This window comes from Nicotiana attenuata, unplaced genomic scaffold (assembly GCF_001879085.1).
Source record: "Nicotiana attenuata strain UT unplaced genomic scaffold, NIATTr2, whole genome shotgun sequence".
Classification (NCBI taxonomy): domain Eukaryota; kingdom Viridiplantae; phylum Streptophyta; class Magnoliopsida; order Solanales; family Solanaceae; genus Nicotiana; species Nicotiana attenuata.
This window is the reverse complement of record NW_017672818.1, coordinates 117566-138368: the sequence shown is the minus strand read 5'-3', so window position 1 is coordinate 138368 and position 20803 is coordinate 117566. Positions and strand designations below refer to the sequence as shown.

The 20803-nt window shown below is 34.5% G+C and overlaps 1 protein-coding gene and 1 long non-coding RNA gene across 2 annotated transcripts; one reads left to right on the top strand and one right to left on the bottom strand.

Annotated features, from left to right (window-relative positions):
* The first annotated feature begins 2906 nt into the window (after nucleotides 1–2906).
* LOC109214606 ((-)-camphene/tricyclene synthase, chloroplastic-like) lies at nucleotides 2907–20148 on the top strand. Its single transcript, XM_019378545.1, has 7 exons — nucleotides 2907–3168; nucleotides 3282–3546; nucleotides 17690–18074; nucleotides 18286–18504; nucleotides 18977–19115; nucleotides 19222–19470; nucleotides 19671–20148. The coding sequence occupies exons 1-7, from the start codon at nucleotides 2929–2931 to the stop codon at nucleotides 19971–19973; spliced, it is 1800 nt and encodes a 599-aa protein (XP_019234090.1). The 5' UTR covers nucleotides 2907–2928; the 3' UTR covers nucleotides 19974–20148.
* Nucleotides 7130–8734, bottom strand: LOC109214607. Its single transcript, XR_002066204.1, has 3 exons — nucleotides 8579–8734; nucleotides 8197–8462; nucleotides 7130–7455 (listed from the first exon to the last, which is right to left on the bottom strand). It is a non-coding gene; the product is annotated as an uncharacterized LOC109214607 (long non-coding RNA).
* Nucleotides 20149–20803: the final 655 nt, after the last annotated feature.

Genomic DNA, 20803 nt, shown 5'->3' with positions numbered 1-20803 from the left:
AAATATAGTCTAAATTATTTTATAAATTTAATTTTAATAAAATTTATATGCCTACCGTACTGATCTGAGGTTTAGAATAATATAGGGAAACTCTCTCCCCTAATATAGCCTCTTTTTGCTCTATTTGACAGATTGAGCCACATCAATCTGTTAATTGTAATATTGTATCTTAGAGGTCAGGTCTAGCCCCTTAATAGTTATCTCTTAGATATAATACTCCTACTCAGGATTCAAGTGAGTAGTTCAAAAAATAATGTGGGTCTAGGACTAATTTAATAAAAGATCTCCAAAATCTATAATGCGCCAAGTAAATCCAAAACTACCCCTAAATCTATTCATGGACAATCTCAGATTGTCACAGAACTCCAAAAAAATTGCAGCGTGCTTCCAAGATTACTAAAATTCGCTTGGAACTAATAAAAATAAAAAATAAAGTTATTTATCCATATCAGAAAAAGCATGAGAAATTGAGAAAGTGCCGACAATAAAATCGAACTATACATATAGTTATTCTATAATTTTTATGTATGTATAATTTTATATGCACAATATATTATTATAGCAAAGAAAAAATCTACAAGCAATTAGATTTTCTTCTCTGTGATTCTGAAAAATAGGCAAAAAGGATTATGAGATAGAGATTTTGATTAAATTAATAGGAAGAGTACAGCTAGGATTATGCAGTATGGAGGGTGGTTTTGAAGGGAGGAATAGCCCATACACGAAGGGAGACAAGAATAGGGCAAGGTGGATGATTTGTTTTTGATATTTTGGACCCACACTCCACTTATTGCATATGTGAACAGACCACTCCATTTTGCTACTGTGTTGGTATAGTGATTGGAACCCAACATAAAAACATTCATCTTCTACTACTTTCTTCAAAAGTCATGTTCTTCTTAATTAGTCAATCATGTACTTCACTGTGGAGTGGCACGTATGTATTATGTTTGCCTTTGGTTGTGCAGGAACAGTGAAAGACGAAACTGTGCCTTTTGAATTGAACATTCATGAAAGATCAAATCATGTTTAATAAGATATGTTTTAAATGGACTGTGTTTGGACAAGAAGATAATATTAAATGGCAAAAACAAAATGGTGTCCAATCACAATAAAGCTAGACCCATAGCCAAACCAGTATATGCAATACTGAAATACTCGAAGTTATAATTCCCCTAAAATCCATTATAGGGAAATCCAATTAGACTACTGAATTGTATTCTAACAACTACCAATTTAAAAGCACATAGCGCTATTACATGCGTCATATATGGTGAAATAGCATGGGCTAGCCAGTTTTCGAATTAGTCATTCAAAAATAGCCAGTGTTTGCAAAGTCATTGAAAAGTAGCTATTATTTTGCTGCAACAGGGACCGGTCCAGCATAATATACTGGAGATCGGTGCACCTATGTATGAACTTAGCATATTATGCTGGAACTCCAACATGCAGAAAGTTCCAGCATAATATACTGGAGATTGGAGCACCTGTGTATGAACTTCCAGCATATTATACTGGACCGGTATATTATACTGGAACTCCAGTATATTATTGTGGAGTTTCAGTATACTTATGCTGGAACTCCATTATAATATGCTGGAGTTCCAGTATACTTATGCTGGAACTCCATTATAATATACTGAAGTTTCAGTATACTTATGCTAGAACTCCAGTATATTATGCTGGAGTATTTTCCAGATTTTGAACAGTATTTTCGTTCAGATTTATCTTTACATGAAAAGTGGCTAAATTTCAATTACTTTCGAAACTGTGGCTATTTTTGAATGACCACTTGTAAATCTGGCTATTTTTTAATTTCTCCCGTTATATATAGAGCTGTCAAAACGGGCTAGCCCAGCCCAACCCAGCCCAAGCCTCGTGGGCTTTTAAATTTGGTGGACTAGGGCAGGCCGGCCCTCCATCTATATGGGCCTTAAAATGGCCAGCCCAGCTCAGCCCTAAGAGGGCCGCGAGCTAAGGCGGGCCCGCCCTTCAATTTTTTTAGAAAAAAATAGTTCTCCAAATCTTTAGATATTTTTTCGTGATATAATCTCTTGATCATATGAACGACTTCTGTTTATTTTGGAGTGTACAAGAATCTTGATATTTGACAAGGAATCTCGTAATTGAAATGCAAATTCTCTATATCTCTAGCTCCTCCTTTTTTAACGTTACATGAATATTTTTTAGTACTTTTCTTTCACTTTTCTTAGGTTCGGGAATTGCTTCAATAAGCTTATATGTTAAAGTTTTTTAATTTAGGTTTAATATTATTTGTCGATTTCATCAATATAGTACCTGTAATTTTTAAACTTCATGATATTTGCTAGTATTGTCAATTTTTTTTGGGTATTAAAACTTGACCTTTTTCTATACTGAAGAGCAATTTAATAATTAATAATATACTAAAGTAACCAAATTGATCATTGGCCACTTAAAATAATCTTTTCTTTTGAAAAAAATATTATTGGCCACTTAAGACTTTCCTAGTTCGTTGTTAATTAAGCAAAAGAAAAACTAATCTTGTCATACTACATGCATATCAAAAATATAAATTCTAGTTGATATGGAAAGGTAAATGAGCAATCTAAGGTTGGAAAATGGGGATTATAGTTCCTATTTTTTTTAGTTTTTACTTTTTTTAAATATTTAAATTTGAATATAATTAATTTTTGGCCCACGGGCTGGTCCAGACCCAGCCTCGGTCAAGCCTCAAGGGCCAGCAGGCTGATTTGGACCGGACTTATAAGCCTCAGTTTTAAATTGGCTAAAAAAATCCCTACCCAGCCCTACCCAAATAGTGGGCTAGGTTGGGCTGGCCTCACGGGGGGCTGGCCTCACGGGCCAAGCACATTTTGATCGGCTCTAGTTATATATATCTCACCACACATTGACAAGTCGAATATGGCAACATTTACCAAAGTAGGAATGTTGCTCATGGCCACCTCGAAAAGACCTCCGGCTAACTATTTTTCCTCTTTCAGCCGAGGAAAGCCATCACTTGTATCAAAGGCCTGCCTCTCTACGGCCGCTGCAGGTGGCATGAAACCACTTAATCAGTATTCTACTATCTCATCTTCAGATCAAGATCCCACTAGACGTTCAGGGAATTACGGACCTACCATGTGGGATTTTGAATATCTTCAGTCCATGCACAATAATTATGTGGTAAGTTACTTTTTTTAACACTCATTCTTTTGCCGTTATTCTTGTTACTAATACTTAATTGCATAGAGTTTATGCGAATATTCGAGCTGATCATTAGTAATTGTGCTACGTAGGGAGAGAAGTATATCAGACAGTTTAACAAACTGAAGAAGGAAATGAAGGAGAAGATGATGATAATGATTAATGAGGGATCAGAAGAATTAGATAAGTTGGAGCTAATTGATAATTTACAAAGGCTTGGAGTAAGTTACCACTTCAACGATGAAATCATGCAAATTTTGAGGAGCATACATCTAAATGCATCCTCAGGAGATTCATTATACGCCACAGCCCTGAAATTTAGACTCTTGAGACAACATGGTTTTCATATCTCTCAAGGTACTGCTTTTGCCAAACTATTTCCTTCTTCTTTCATGTTTAGGGACAGAGCCAGTGTTACCATTACAGGTTCGATCGAACCAGTAATTTTGGTCTAAACACTATATTTGTCCTAAAAAATTCATTGAATATGTATAAAATATTAATTTTGAATCCAATAACTTAAAAAGACTAGATCCCGAACCTATAAACTTCATGTATTTGGTGAACCCTATTGATGTTAACTTTTATATTTGGTGATTTAACACAAAACTTGCGACCAATTACCATTACTACAATATAGTTTCATTACACTTTGGAAACCACATCCAAAATTAAGGAAATATTAATAAGGCTCCGTTTGTTTTCTGAAGGTATAAATCTTAATTGTTCATGTCTCGGTCCCATTAAGTATATTCTTGTTTTAATTTGTAACTGCTTAATTGCTCATAATACGTCTAGATCATTTAGATCTGGTAAATAATAGTAATATTACTAGTATTTGTACTAGTAAATAAAACTAATATTACTAGTATTTGTACATGTGCATTGCGTGTGTGTCCAACATTGAATAATACAAACTTTTCAAGTATAAAAATGTAATATATTAAAGCTAAGCATGCGAGTGAGGCATAAACAAAACTTAAAGAAAAATACACAAGTTCAAATGATGAAAGGTGATCTTATTTTTTTTTTTTTTGGTAATTGAAAGGTGATCTTATTTTAATGACCTAATGTTGAACTTAAAATGATTGGAATCTCTCTCCAAGGATCTGAAAGGCATGAGATATCATCAAACTACAAAACACTGACTTCATGTCAATGTTGTGAAAATATATCTGTAATAGACTTTATGTCATTTGTAATATAGTTTAGAAAAACTTTAATCCCATTATTTTTGGCGAATGTAAAAAAATGAAAAGCTCCTTTTGGCCGTCTGGGATAGAGATGGACCAGGATTTTTACACGAGGGGGGCGAAGTATTCTGCTCAACCAATGGCCTCCTAAAGGCTTTAAGTATTCAGGGTGCCAAGTACTTTAAATTAACTATTTGTAAGGTATATACATATACATATAAATTTTTGTCGAAGCTTACGAGGTCCGGAGATTCCACATATAACATATAGGTTCGCCTCTGGTCTGGAGGCTATTTCTTGGTTCATTTTGAAAAAGTTCCTATTAAACCATAAGGTAGCAATTAAACTAAAAATAACTCTACTAATATGACATTAACCATATTCAATTAAAGAACTGAGATTTTAATGCAATAAAAATGAAATTCACCTCCAGGTAGAAAAAGAAGCAAACATAAATATACACCAAAACCAAAACAGCATCTCTAGAACCTTGGTGCTTCATCTAAATATATGAAGTAGTAAATCGAATCAGCAACCGATTCAACGTTAATTGATTTAACTTTTTCCTTATGGGTGTAAAGGGCAGCAACTTTTGCCTTCTTGTTGAAAAGAAAACAAGAAATAATTTTATTGATAAACCCTATTCATTTAAGTTTCATTCTTGAAGTGTCACGACCCGAAATTCCCACATTCGGGATCGTAATGGCGCGTAACATTTCACTTGCTAGGAAAGCCAACGTTAGAGAATTTTCAAATCAACCTTTGTACACTTTTAATAACAGAATTAATTAGTTAAACAGAAGCTATAACAGAATTTGCGGAATATTGTAAAAACTTCCATATTTACTACCACCCGGATCTGGAGTCACAATCACGAACTTCTAGGATTTACTACAAATAAAAGTCTGAAAGGAATACAGCTGTTTGAGTGAAAGAAACAGTAATAACAGAAAAGATAGACGGGGACTTCAAGGTCTGCGAACGCCGACAGATCTACCTTGAGTCTCGATGAACCAGTCCGAGCTGCTATACCTCTCGATCAGCTAGGACCAATACCAAAATCTGCACAAAGTGCAGTGTAGTATCAGTACAACCGACCCCATGTACTGGTAAGTGTCGAGCCTAACCTTGGCGAAGTAGTGACGAGGCTAAGACAAGACACCCATAAATAAACCTGTGCAATTTAATAGTATATGTACAAAATAACGGCAAGTAAAAGATAGACAGGTAATAACGGGAGGGGGAAACATGCTGGGGGGATTACAAGATAGAGAATCACAACAGTAATGAGAACTTGATCAACCAATATACTTTGAACCAATAATAACAAGTAAAAACAGTAAAGGAAAACGTACGGCATCACCCTTCGTGCTTTTACTCTCAACCTCACCTTATAATCCATAGATTCGGCACGGAATCACCCTTCGTGCATTAACTCTCTCATAACACGACACGGCATTACCCTTCGTGCATTAACACTCACAACACGACACGATATCACCCTTCGCACATTAACACTCACAATATGGCACGGCATCACCCTTCGTGCATTAACACTCTCCCTCACCATAACAGAAGTAATTAGTTAAACAGAGGCTGTAACAGAGTTTGCGGAATATTGTAAAAACTTTCATATTTACTACCACCCGGATCTAGAGTCGCAATTCACGAACTTCTAGGATTTACTACAAATAAAAGTCTGAAAGGAATACAGCTATTTGAGTGAAAGAAACAGTAATAACAGAAAAGATAGACGGGGACTTCAAGGTCTGCGAACGCCGACAGATCTACCTTGAATCTACGATGAACCAGTTCGAGCTGCTATACCTCTCGATCAGCTAGGACCAATACCAAAATCTGCACATCAGTGCAGTGTAGTATCAGTATAACAGACCCCATGTACTGGTAAGTGTCGAGCCTACCTCGGCGAAGTAGTGACGAGGCTAAGATAAGACACCCACAAATAAACCTGTGCAATTTAACAGTATATGTACAAAATAGCGGCAAGTAAAAGATAGACAGGTAATAACGAGAGGGGAAAACATGCTGAGGGGATTACAAGATAGAGAATCGCGACACACTACAACATTATGTATATACAGCTATGAAATACATTGTAGCTAAATATGAAAATTTCTGTGGCTAAACACTTTAGCCACCATATTTTTTTCCGTAGCATTCGTAGCAAGATGTAGCGTAACTAAAAGTTAGCTACAAACTTTACATGGTTTGTGGCTAAGAACTAATACTTATTGCTATGAAATTTTTCTGAGTTGTAGTTGTGATAGTAAAAAGAATTTGCCACAAAAAATATACTTATAGCAAGTGATTTTATTCTTTTGCCACGACAGACAAAACTAATAGCTATCTTCATATTGTAGCCACGGGGTATTGCATCGTAGCAAAAGATTGAATTTGTTTGCCACACAAACTAAAATTTTGTGGCTATTTCTATAGCTTAGTCTCGTAGCAATAGTACTCGTATTTAACCATGAAAAAAAAATCTATAGCTATAAATTGAAGTATTTGCCACAAACATTTTTATATTGTAGCTAAGAGTCAATACCTTTAGCTATGAAATATGTAACATCATAGCTAAAATTTTCATTTGCTACAAAAAGAGCAAATGTGTAGCATAACCTTTTAACGTGGCAATTACATACACATTTAGCTGCGAATTCAAAAACTCATAGGTACAGATTGAAGAATTTGCACCAAGAATTGTTACTCACAAGAACGTTATAACGTAGCTAAGAATCCAAATATTTTAGATTCCAAAACAGGTTTCAAATTACACATAATTCTATATTTCAATTTCAAAATATTAACATTACACAATTCTTCTACTACACTATCTATTTGAGACCCAAAGCCACATAGTTTCTTCCTTATCTCCTCCCTCGTTTCGAACTGCACCTTAGCCTGATCGACATCGATCTTAGCTTGCCACTTGTAAGGATAAGAACTAACACAATGAAATTTACACCTTTAAGACAAAGCCTTCAAGTACAAACACCATAAGCAAGCTGAAGTCCAGGTGTGATAGTAACTACTTGTGTTTTCCAGCTAGCTACTGCAATAAAACAGAACCAAGAGAGAGTCATCTTCACAAAGTAGTTTGACTCGCTAACAAACACTTCTAACCTAAAAAAAATGAAGAAAGTAACTCGTGAGTCATGTAAAGCTCCACATATCATGTAATATATCTCTTTTTTCAAAACCAACTTTAGTTAAAAAATTATACTAAGCAACAAAAGTTCAAACCACCGAATATGAAATAAGTTATCTACCGATATAAAGGCATACAACAACAACAACCAACAACCCAGGGTTGTGTGTATGCAGACCTTACCCCTACCCTGGGGTAGAGAGGCTATTTCCGATAGACCTTCGAAGGAGAACTCCCTACCTTGCTCTTGGGCGACTCGAGCTCACACCTCCCTCCCTCCAATAAAGGCATATTATTGTATAATCGCAAAATCTCACATATCGATCTCATAAAGGCAGCAGAGAACAACAATTAATCTGATGCAAGGAAGTGATACTAAAAATGCTTTCAGATTAGAGCTAAGCAAACGAGAAATTAGGTTATGAAAATCAAAGTAAACACAAATATATAGAAGTTTTCAATTAATGATGGTGCAAAAAACCACAAATACGATTTTAGAACACATTTCAAATGAAAAGAAATTGTCATACCTACTGTCAAACACCTATTGTGCAGGGCATAGGTTACTGACTTAAATATACATATTCACACTATAAACAAGTATAACCAACTAATTGGGACAAGAAACAAAGGGAAAGAATCGACCTTAATAGCACAAAATGCAGCAATGGAGTGACAGCTGAAACTGCAACAAGATTTCCTGGAAGTGTGACAATAAAGGCCGAGAATTCAAACGCATCCCTAAAATTACAGCAATGGCAAAGGCAAAATAAATAAATAAAAATTGGATGCTCAGATTTGTATTCTTGCTCAGGTAGAGAAAACCCATCCACACCCATGGCTGCAACTGGTTGCATCGACATCGTCGGTCGTCTATCCATGTTGCCATGCCAAGAAACGAATCCTGTGATCTAAGATCAAGAGAAGTGAATAACTGTAAATTAATATTAAAATCCGGCAAAATAAATAAAATAACAATTTTTTGAAGATTGAAACTGGGGATTGAGACAGAGGAAGAAGATGGAACCTTTGCTTCCAGAGTAATAAAAGATTTTGCTCGTTAGATTTTGGCCCCTTTAGTATTTTAGGGTTTGGCTCTCTAATCTTGCTTTAATTTTGCTCTTTAATCCCTCTAATAAGGAAATAGGCACAAAAAAGTAGAAGGAAATAATTTGGAGGGATTTTTCATTTTTTGTTAAATTGTGTTTTCTTTCTCAAATTGTGAATTCACTTTTTCCCGCCTAATAACTATAACGAAAAAAATAGTACAAGAATTTTCCCAATATATAACATTGTTATCCGATGTCAAGTAATTAGATTTATTTATTTTAATTTATATCTTATTAATCATTAAACATTATTTAAAGTTAATATAATAAATAATTTAAACTTATATATTAACTGTGTCAAATTATTAGTTCTTAATTCAACTAATCATAATTAGATTTATAATAGTCTACAAATTAGATTTATGTAGCTATTTTTAAATACAAATTATACTCAAAAATAAGCGTAATACTAGTGAAAATATGACTATGCTTAAATACAAATAATACTCAAAACAGAGACAAGATCTCCTTCATATATAAGAATAATATTAAATTTTCAACTCTTCATTTCTTCAATTCAGTGTATAATTTAATTTATGATAATTAATAATTATTAATATAGTAAATCCATATCATTATAACATATGTATAAAAAACATATATAACAACTAATACTGAATTAGGCTTGAAATGGCGAAAATAGAAAATTTAAGTTTGGAAGTTTGACCGGGAGGTTGACTTTTTGATATCGGGATCGAAATATGATGCTGGAAATTGGAACAGCTGTGTTATGTCATTTATGGTTTGCTTGCAAAATTTGAGGTCAATCGGAATAGATTGATAGGTTTCGGCATCGAATATAGACTTTGGAATTTGTTAGTTTTAAATAGGCTTGAATTGGGGTGAGATTCGAGTTTTAGTGTTGTTCAATGTAATTTGAGGCATCAACTAAGTTCGTGTTATATTATGATACTTGTTAGTATACTTGGTTGGGGTCCCATGGGGTCGGTTGTACTCATACCGCACTTCTGCACCTTGCGTGCAGATCTTGGATGTTGATGTTGCACCTTGAGTGCAGATCTTGGATGTTAAGATTATCATTATTTTTTTATAGTGTTAAATATGCTGGAGCATTTAGCCATTATCAAAACTAAATGCACCCCCATCCCCAAGAAAGCTCTTCAATATATGATCACTTATTTTAAAATGACTTCTTAAGTATATATGATTAAGTGCTATAAAAATAATCAAGGACCATATACATATATACTACAACAAATTAAAGTCTTCAAAATGAATACCTTGACATACATAATATCTACAACTATTAATAATAATCTATAATTTTACATAAGCGCGATCAAATAAAATATTAGTTTGATAAGTCTTATAAGAAGTCAATTGATAAGTTTTGCTGCTATAAGCAGGTAACAAATAATCTACTATTTGAAATTGAAGATTGATTTTGAATTTAATTTTACTTATTTGAAAGTTAAATAATTTTTTATTTCATATACAATTACTACTTTCTTCCTTAATCATATATGATTACTCTTTTTCTATCTTTCAATAAAACTATAATTGTTACATTTGACATTAATTTTTCATCACCTAATAATTAATGTTAGGCAACTCTGATCATGATTTTTCATAATTGAGCAAAAATACTTATCATTTTTGTCATGGCAACCATTTTCATTTTTCAAGTCAACTATTTTTATTTTCTTTATAATTTGAAGCAAAAATACTCATTTAGCTACAAGATTTTTTTTTCCGGATAATTTAATATGCCCAAAAGGTAATTATTACGATAGCAAGTTTCAACTCTTAGAAAAAGCTAAGAAATAGTTTTGAAATTTTATCATATCAATAAATATGTGGCTAGATTACTCAGAAATGACAAATAATGTGATTGTGGTTACTAAGCCAACTATTACCATAATTTTTCAGGACATGATGCAAAATTATTTATTTAGCTATAATATTTTATTTTAAATAATTTATTGTGGTTAAAAGGTTACTTTTATAGTTTTGCTACGTTAACTTTTAGTTTGTGGCAAAAACTAACAATTAGCTACATTATTTTGTCATAGCAATAAATCTGTGGCTATATTATTTACCTATTGCTACAATTTTTTTATAACTTGAAGCAAATGTATTTCTTTTGCTACAATATTTTATTGTAAATAATTTATTGTAGCTAAAAGGTTACTATTGCTACAATAACTTTTAACGCGTGACAAAAACTTATAATTAGCTGCGTAATTTTGTTGTAGCAATAAATTTGTAGCTATTTAGGTAGTTATTGCTACCATTGTTATCAATTATAGCAAAAATAAGGAATTAGCTTTACCAATTTAATTTTCATGGCTAGCAAATTTTACGAATATATAAATAGCCAGGAAATTCTAATTTTTGTGGCTATCGTTAGGTATTAGCCACGATTTTTAAATTCATAGCTAAGATTTCGTAGCTATAAATACATTATGTTGTAGTGACAGTAATGAGAACTTGATCAACCAATATACCTTGAACCAATAATAACAAGTAAACATAGTAAAGGAAAACGTACGGCATCACGCTTTGTGCTTTTACTCTCAATCTCACCATAATTCTATAGAAACAGCACGGCATCACCCTTCATGCATTAACTCTCTCATAACATGGCACGGCATCACCCTTCGTGCATTAACACTCACAACACGACACGACATCACCCTTCGTGCATTAACACTCACAATATGGCACGGCATCACCCTTCGTGCATTAACACTCTCCCTCACCATAAGGAAATGAACAATGACAATAGGGAGATAGAAATAACAAGAACAAGTCTTACTTCGATATTTGGTTCCACAATACCAACTTCAACTTTGAATCAATACTCAGTTATTACCGAAGTCCGTAAACATGATAAGAACGATCAACATATTGATTAACTAGTCTAAGCATGGATAATATGATCACGGAAAGCAACAATTGCAAGAATAAGACTCACTCGCATGCTATGACCTGACAACGCATAGGTACTTGTCACCTCACCTATACGTTGTACACAACATTCAAACACGTAGCATATAGGCAATTAAGACCTAATACCTCAAGCCAAGGTTAACCACGACACTTATCTCGCTCCAGCGGCCAAACTCAAAGCTCAACCACGGCTTTTCCCTTCAAACAAGCCGCCGGACCAATAGAATCTAGCAAATTTTTACCAACCAAACGATTCAAATAAAGCCATAGGAACTACCCATGATTGCAAATGCGAACCCCTCAGAAGTCGCAAATGCGATGCCTGATCTCGCAAATACAAGATTAGAGGCCTGCAACAAGATCAGATACACCAGCAATCTTTCCAAGTCCATTTCCACTCCGTAGCCTATCCAAAACTTACCCGAACCCTCGGGGCTCCCAACCAAACATGCATGCAAGTCCTAAAACATCATACGAACTTGTTCGCGCGATCAAATCGCCAAAATAACACTAGAACTTCTAATGGAACACCAAATCAAATAAAATTTCCAAGAAAACTTTTAAAGTTCTAATTTCTAGTTAACTCTCCCTCTCATACAATTATTCCAGGGTTGTGATCGATTCACCAATCCTATTGTGTTCTAGTTAACTCTCCCTCTCATACAATTCACTCATGATTGCTAATTAATCGATAATTGCTCTCATAGCCTTCTCTTGAAGTACTACTCGCCTATTCAAAATAGATTAACGCCTATATTCCTATGAAATCAATCTATTAAGAACGCATTAAGATTACGATATTTAATTAAGTACGGTGACTAGGTATATTCCTATCCTAACCACAAATCCCCCCCCCCCCTAAGAGTTAAGATCGTGCTCTCTTCAATTCTTCTGTAATCCAAACACAGCTTTCCCAAGAATAGCATAGATAGTAAATAGAACCTAACAACTGGCCAGACAATTAAGAAATTAGTCACAACATTGAAAAAACAACCATATATTAGTGAATTGTAATCAAGGTTAAGTCAACGTTAAACAACAATATTCATGGCTAAATCACAACCCCAGAACTATGGGTTTTTAGCCACTCATGATAATAGCAAATAATTTCATAAGTGTTGAATAATTGAAAATACTAAGAAAAGATGAAGAAATCTGAGATGTTCTTGCTCCCGGGTGCTTCTCGTGTGTATTCTCTCTCCAAAGTGGTGTTTCCCCTTCACAAATAAGTTTAGTCTTGCTTTTATATGTATTGGGTAGGTCTAGGAGCGAAATAACCGTGTCCCGGGTGAATTTGGACAAGATTCACGCCACCGGCGCCCTGCCGAGCGCCAGGCACCATCAATGGCGATGCCAAATTGGAGTACACTGTTTCTGGCGCCACAGGTAGGGCTAGGCGCTGCCTGTGGCGCTGCAATTTCCAATTTTCATGTTTTCGTCCGTTTTGGCTCTAATTTTGCGTATTTCGCCCCCAATTGCTCCCGGATCATTCCTAAACATCAAAACACCTCAAATTAATATAAATCAACACATTTACATCCTAAATCCACGAAACAAAAGTAAAACATGAGGCGATATACATATAAATATATATGCTTTAAGCTAAACATCGACACCCCACACTTAGACTCTTGCTCGTCCTCGAGCAATGGGACTATCAAATAAAGCCCAGCTACGTACAAGTCTCAACTATAGAGGAGCAATTCAACTTTAACCATACACTCTACCCTTGACTATGATCAATACCGGCACACAAGCATGAACATACAAAATTTCACATTCTTCCCGTTTAAGCATGCCCAAGTATAACATTTCAATTCAATCAATTCCAACAACCTATTTGTCACTACCCAACCTCAAAAGCCGACTTGTAACCACTAAGCACCCCCAGTTCACGCACTCACCCAACAAGAAAGTTTATAACATCACCAATGATACATGAGATCATGTGCCATTACGAACAAACGAAAGAGGGAATATATACTAGTCCACACATTCAAATATGCTTTTGAATATAGATTAAGGACATCACACAATTGAACAAAATTCGCTCACTCTCACAACGAATTCATATGCATCCCGTGGTCGTACCATAAGCTTTCCCGTAGTGTATATCTCTATTAATTTAAGCTAGCCAAATCTAGGATCAATTAGAACTTTAAGGTTGTAATGTAGGCTAAGGGACGGGTATGATACATTAAGAAATAGTGACTAACCCTCCTAAGCACTTTAATACACTACATTCACAATTCAAGCTCATATTCTTCTCAACCAATTCACTTGCCACAACCCATATGCAACATATCCCTTACTTTCATTAAGCACTTCTATACTCCCACTAACACAAATTATTAAGAATTGGAGGTGTGTATTTTTCTACATACTTTCACTATCAATTTTTTCCTTTTTTCTTGCAATTTTTCTTTTTCTGTCTCTTTTTTTGTATTCACACACTCCATACATTGAAGTTCATCGGCTAGTGGCTTTTGATTTCCATTTTTAGTGCACCAGCGGGCCCTTTCACGGTTTTATCCCCAATCCTCTCACTTTACTTCTTTTAGCGACTAACTGCCTTAGGAGGTAAATGTTTAACAATCTCAAATTAAGAACAAAATAGGGGTATGACTTGTAATGTGGTTGCCAAAAGAAAGGTCTATAGGCTCAAAGGGGCTAGCAACGGATATTTTTATGTGACAAGCACATCTATGACCAAGCAAGAAACGCCTACGCCATCTCCTAGATTAGCATAACTTACAATTTCGCTTCGATTAACACACGGGGCAAGTTCTAGACTACATAGGATAGCACAGAAGATCACAAATCCTCACACACACACTGCACATGACTCACTCACAACGGTTTTATTCAACTCTCAAGTCAAGCAAGCACACATAATTGAAAAATTCAGCAATATTGCACTATGTGGCATACAAGTCAAACAACTGAGAAAATGGGTCACAAAATAGGCTATTTTTACTTTACTTAGACGTCACAATTCAAACTAAATACACGGGAAGACAGAATCTATGTTATAGCCGAATGTGCCAACATCAACCATGTCAATGAGTATCTCAGAGAAACTCAGTTTCTTCCTAAACTACTCTTAAAAAAAATAAATTACCCGGTTCGAGCTACACCCTTGGAAAAGAACTGGTGCCCAAAGAAAAATCAAGGTATACTACCTAACTATCCTAAAAAATCTTTTTGGCGTTTTTAATCGGACTTTATCCTTCAAGAAAATTATCCAAGAGATCCATCGCCGGGAAAAGTCCGAGCTTTTCCAAACTTTGTTTTTCAATTTTTGTTTTTTTTTTTCTTTTTTTTTTAACCTAGACTATGTCTACTACGAGTTCTAAAAGAAAAACTTAATAATATAAAAAAACAAATTTATACAATTACACTTCGGAAAGTAGTTTTCCCACCCCACACTTATATTATGCATAGTCCTCGATGTATGATCGCAGAGAAAAATATTAAACAAGGGTGAGAAATACTCCCTGAGACCCTCTTAGGACTAGCTAGCACATGATCCTTAGTATTAAGGGTCGAGACGACCCCACACTTAAGCTCAAACATGCTCCTCAGCTTCAACTTCGGGTACTCAGACTTCCCCTACTCTGCAAAATAAAAACAACACAAAACTTGATACTATATAAAAATAAAAAATAAAAAATAAATAAACTACAGGTTGGGTTGCCTCCCAACAAGCGCCTTATTTATAGTCGTGGCACGACTCTGTCAAGCTGGGCGCTTTCTCTTTTTCTTTCTTCCATGAAGTCTAGCCTTTTTGCACGCTCTCGGAAGGTCTTTTCTTTCATCTCTGGCTCTTTTCTCAATCATTTTCACACACTCTAACTCAGTTGTCCCATCTGGATCACTACAATTCACATAAGGACTCTGCACTATCCTCTTTCATTCTACCACAGTAATCATGCACAAGTCGTCATAATGCTTAGGGAGGTTAAGTTCCTTGTACATATTTAAAGTGATTTCCTCATCGTCAACTCTCATCTTCAACTTTCCTTCCCTCACATCAATATTCGCTCCACCAGTAGCTAAGAATGGTCTCCCCAAAATAATGGGTACTTTCTCATCCGCCTCGTTATCAAGAACAATAAAATCAGCAGGAAGAATAAACTTTCCAACTCGAACTAACACATCCTCAATAATTCCTTCTGGCATAACTAGTGACCTATCTGCTAACTGTAAAGTGATTGTAGTAGGTCTAAGCACCCCCAATCTGATTTGCTTAAATAAAGAGGATGGCATCAAATTCATACTAGCCCCTAAATCACACAGGGCTCTACCAACTTCTTGTTTTCCAAGAGATAGAGGAATTGTGAAACACCCAGGATCCTTCAACTTAGGAGGAAGTTTACTCCGAACTCTAGCACTGCACTCTTCAATAAGTGCAACTGCTTCAAACTTTGTATGTCTTTGCTTGTTAGCCACAATATCTCTAAGTACCTTGCATACTTAGGCACTTCCTGCAAAATTTCCACCAAAGGCAAATTCACACGCACTTGGCTCAAAATATCTAAGAATTTCTTATACTTAGTATCATCTTTCTGCTTCTGTAGCCGTTGTGGAAACGGAGGTGGTGGCCTTGTCACAATTACTGGCTCTGATCCCTTGCTCTCTTTCTCATTCTCCTCATTTAGCTTGGGAACTAATCCTCCTTCAAGACTAGCCGTATACTTCTTTTTCTTCGGAACTTCTTCTAATGCTCTTCCATTTCTCAAGGTAACCTCATTGACTTGAGCTTTAGGATTGGGCTCAGTATCACTAGGAAGAGCCCCAACTGGTCTGGTATTTTGGGCACTGGCATAGATAGTAAATAGAACCTAACTGCTGGCCAGACAATTAAGCAATTAGTCACAGCATTGAAGAAACAACCATATATTAGTGAATTGTAATCAAGGTTAAGTCAACCTTAAACAACAATATTCATGCCTAAATCACAACCCAGAACTATGAGTTTTTTAGTCACTCGTGATAATAGCAAACAATTTCATAAGTGTTGAATAATTGAAAATACTAAGAAAAGATGAAGAAATCTGAGATGTTCTTGCTCCCGAATGCTTCTCGTATGTATTCTCCCTCCAAAGTGGCGTCTCCCCTTCACAAATACGTTTAGTCTTCCTTTTATACGTGTTGGGTAGGTCTAGGGTCGAAATAACCGTGTCCCGGGCGAATTTGGACAAGATTCACGCCATCGGCGCCCTCCCCAGCGCCAGGCGCCCTCAATGGCGCTGCCACATTGGAGTGAACTGTTTCTGGCGCCATAGGTAGGGCTAGGCGCTGAAATTTCCAATTTTCATATTTTCGTCTGTTTTGGCTCTAATTTCGCGCATTTCGCCCCTAATTGCTCCCGGATCATTCCTACACATAAAAACACCTCAAATTAATATAAATCAACTTATTTTACATCCTAAACCCACGGAACAAAAGTAAAACACGAGGCGATATACATATAAATATATATACTTTAAGCTAAACATCATTAATATTGAAGGAATTATTATTTTTGAAAGGTAAAATGGTCATACATATTTTAAAGGATATTTTGGTAAATTAAATTTTGAGTTAGGATGTCACTTTTAGTATAGTATGATGATATTATGGTATGATATGATGATTAAGATGTTATTGATTTAAAGATTTATGTGAATGTGACTTTTTACCACTGCCCTACCTATCACAACCACTTCCGCCAGCCTCCGACGCACAACCATAGTACCATACTGTCAATTATTATCAGTCATCTCTACTTATTAGTGTTCAAGTAAAGGTAGTACATTTAAATGATGAGAAAATGATCGTACTTAATTATTCATTGTTCGGATTTAAGTACAACACCTTAACAATCAAATATGTAGTTAGATTCACACGTCTTAATTACAATAAAAACAAATGGGCTTAAGATTTATACGACCGATCGAGTTGTCTTTTATCTGGATTTACATTGAAGTTGTTTTATAAATGTTTTCGGTATTAGAATAGAGTTATATAGTTAAATGGGTGTACCTATTTGCTAGTATGTTGCCATATATAGTGTAAAAGAATATAGAAATCAATTGTTTTTAGACTTGACCAATATTTCTTCTCGTGTTTAGATAAATTCAAAGATTTCAAGGATGAACAAGGTAACTTCAAGCAAAGTCTCTGTAAAGATGTAAAAGGACTGTTACAATTATATGAAGCTTCATTTCTCTCTACCGAAACTGAAAGAACTTTGGAGTCAGCCAATAGTTTCACAACGTCACATCTAAAGAATTATCTAAACAATCAAAATGGTGACGGAAATGATCTGACAGTTGCATTAGTACACCATGCCCTGGAACTTCCTTTGTATTGGATGATGTTGAGAGTTGAGACAAGTTGGTATCTTAACATATATGAGAGAATGCCAAATGCTAATCCTCTTTTGCTCGAGCTTGCCAAGTTGGACTTTAACATTGTTCAAGCAACACACCAAGAAGATTTGAAAAATATTTCAAGGTGAGATAGTAGAGCGTAACTTCTATACACTTACTATTAGGTCATTTAAAATATAATTATAAGTAACTATTCATAATAAGTGATATTATAAGTAACCTGAAAAAATAAAAAAATTCCTTTTACATACTGGTAAAGAGATTTCAATTTGTAAGCTATCAAATAGAAAAAGACTTTTGTATAATTTCTCGTACTGCATTGATTTTGTGTAAAGGTGGTGGAAAAGTACATGCCTTGCAGAAAAATTGCCATTTTCAAGGGATAGAATTGTTGAAGCTTTCGTTTGGACAGTGGGGACAATATTTGAACCTCAATACAGTTACTGCCGAAGAATGTTGACAAAGATCAATGCTGTTGCTGTAGTCATAGATGATATTTATGATGTCTATGGCTCTCTTGATGAGTTGGAACTATTCACTGATGCTGTTGAAAGGTAAGTTATTACTTCAAGGAAGCAATTACATCTCTAATTTTTTTGCATGTAGAATTATCATTGTGTTTTCTCAGTCATTTACATCCGCTCTAGTATAATACAACTAAGGATAGTAGATTAATTTTCTCTGAGGCAGAGCTAGGAAGTTTAAGTCATTGAACACAAAGTATCACCCCACTACTACGTACTTTGTGATTGTGACAATGAACGCGCACACACCCTAGTATAAAGGTACAATATTATAATTTTAGATTGTAAGTCTCAAATAATGAATAAATGATGATCGTATATTAACTTCAAATTTTCATTTCTTGAAAATTTGTTTTGAATTCATCGATCACACACATATCTTCAATTTGTAGAATATAAATTTATTTAATAGGATATGTACTTCCCCTTTATTACTTTCATATATCACCGTCTCAAACTAATTGTCAAGTAAATATGTCTTCTGACGATAATAATTTTCCAGAATGGAGCTAAAAGCGATTGACTATGTTCCAGACTATATGAAAGTATGTTACCTTGTACTCTTCAACACTGTCACTGACATTGCATATGAAGTTCTCAAAGAGCAAGGGATCAACGTCATACCCTACCTTCAAAAATCAGTAATTAAGCTTAATTAGACTTTGAATTTCTATTTTAATTTATTCATTCTTCTGTTCTCTTCCTCCCCATCACCATTAATCTATTTATTTGGAACAACGTTATTAGTGGGCAGATTATTGCAAAGCTTCCTTTCAAGAAGCAAAGTGGCACTTCAATGGATATAATCCAACTCTGAAAGAATATATGGATATTGCATGGATTTCAATTGGAGCTCCTATGTATTTAGTCCATGCATTCATCTTTGTCACCAACCCAATTACGAAAGAGGAATTGGAATCCTTAAGCAAATATCCTGACATAATTCGTCACTGTTCTATAATTATTCGTCTTGCCGATGATTTAGGGACATCATCAGTATGTTTCTCAACCTTATCTTTGATTATTTCTGAACGTACGTAATCCAATGTTTTTCTTTGGTGTACATAGACGACTTTTACTTTCACTCACCATTTTTTACTTATTAATTATGTTTGCTATAGAAAGTTGTAATTGAGCTGATTTGATAAAAGATTATTATAGTTTTAAGTTAATGAATTTTTTTCCTCTTACTTCAGGATGAAATGAATAGAGGTGATGTTCCCAAGTCAATTCAATGTTACATGAACGAAAATGATGCTTCTGAACAAGAGGCAAGAGAACACATTAATCTTTTGATAAAGGAGTCGTGGAAACTGATAAACACTGGTCTACATGAAAACTCGTTATTTTCTGAAACATTGATTGGATGTGCAGTAAATGTTACAAGAACTGCACAGTGCATATACCAACATGGAGATGGACATGGAATTCAAAATTCTGAGATTAAAAGTCGCATTTCCGAATTACTTTTCGAGCCCACCAAAATCTCAATTCCATGAAGGCCTCCATTTAGTGCTTATAAGTTCTTATTATAATGTTTGAATTTTACGCAATGTTTTAAAAGGCGGGGCGTGAGGCGAGGCGTTTTACCTCTGACGAGGCGAAGCGTAAGCCCTGAAACATGGGGCGTATGTACCACGGATCTTTAAATTTTACTGATTTCAAGAATTTTAAGATAGTATGAAATAAAAAATAATTATAAAAATTACATTAAAATCACAAAATTATAACAAATAATCTATTTAAAATATTTATAAATTATAATTTAACTATGAATAATACGAAAAGTATGACATATATCATAATATGCAAATTAGCTGCAACGTCGTTACAACTCAAACATCAAAAGTAATGTATTCGATACGAAATCTTATATGTATCTCTTAAGGAGTAATGAATCATGAAAGAATTTCGATATTATAATTTGATATTTTTCTTAAAATACTCCTTTTATTTAATATGCTTTCTATTTGAAAGAGAATTTATATAAAAATATAATTCAAAATTTAAATATGATTCTCTAGCATCATTTATTTTTAAGTTTCAACAAGTAAATAAAGTGACACGTAATTTACCATACAATACCATGATAACTAATTATTTGTAAATAGTTACTAGCTAATACTGAGCTATTAAATTAATAAGTATTGTATCTCGTAAACGTGAAGAAAAAATATTTAGAAAAATAATTATAAAAAATTATGGACTATTATATAGTAAAGACATAGCAAAAGTTAATAAATAAATACCTTTTAAATGGAAGATTTATTTAAAATTAACTGTCATAACAGTCTTAGTGCATAACGTGCAATAATTTTTATTTTAATTA

Coding starts and splice junctions, on each gene's coding strand:
- LOC109214606 (XM_019378545.1), top strand. CDS start 2,929: ATGTTGCTCATGGCCACCTCGAAAAGACCTCCGGCTAACTATTTTTCC. Junction 18,075..18,285: donor GATTTGAAAAATATTTCAAG/GTGAGATAGTAG, acceptor TTTTGTGTAAAG/GTGGTGGAAAAGTACATGCC. Junction 18,505..18,976: donor TTCACTGATGCTGTTGAAAG/GTAAGTTATTAC, acceptor ATAATTTTCCAG/AATGGAGCTAAAAGCGATTG.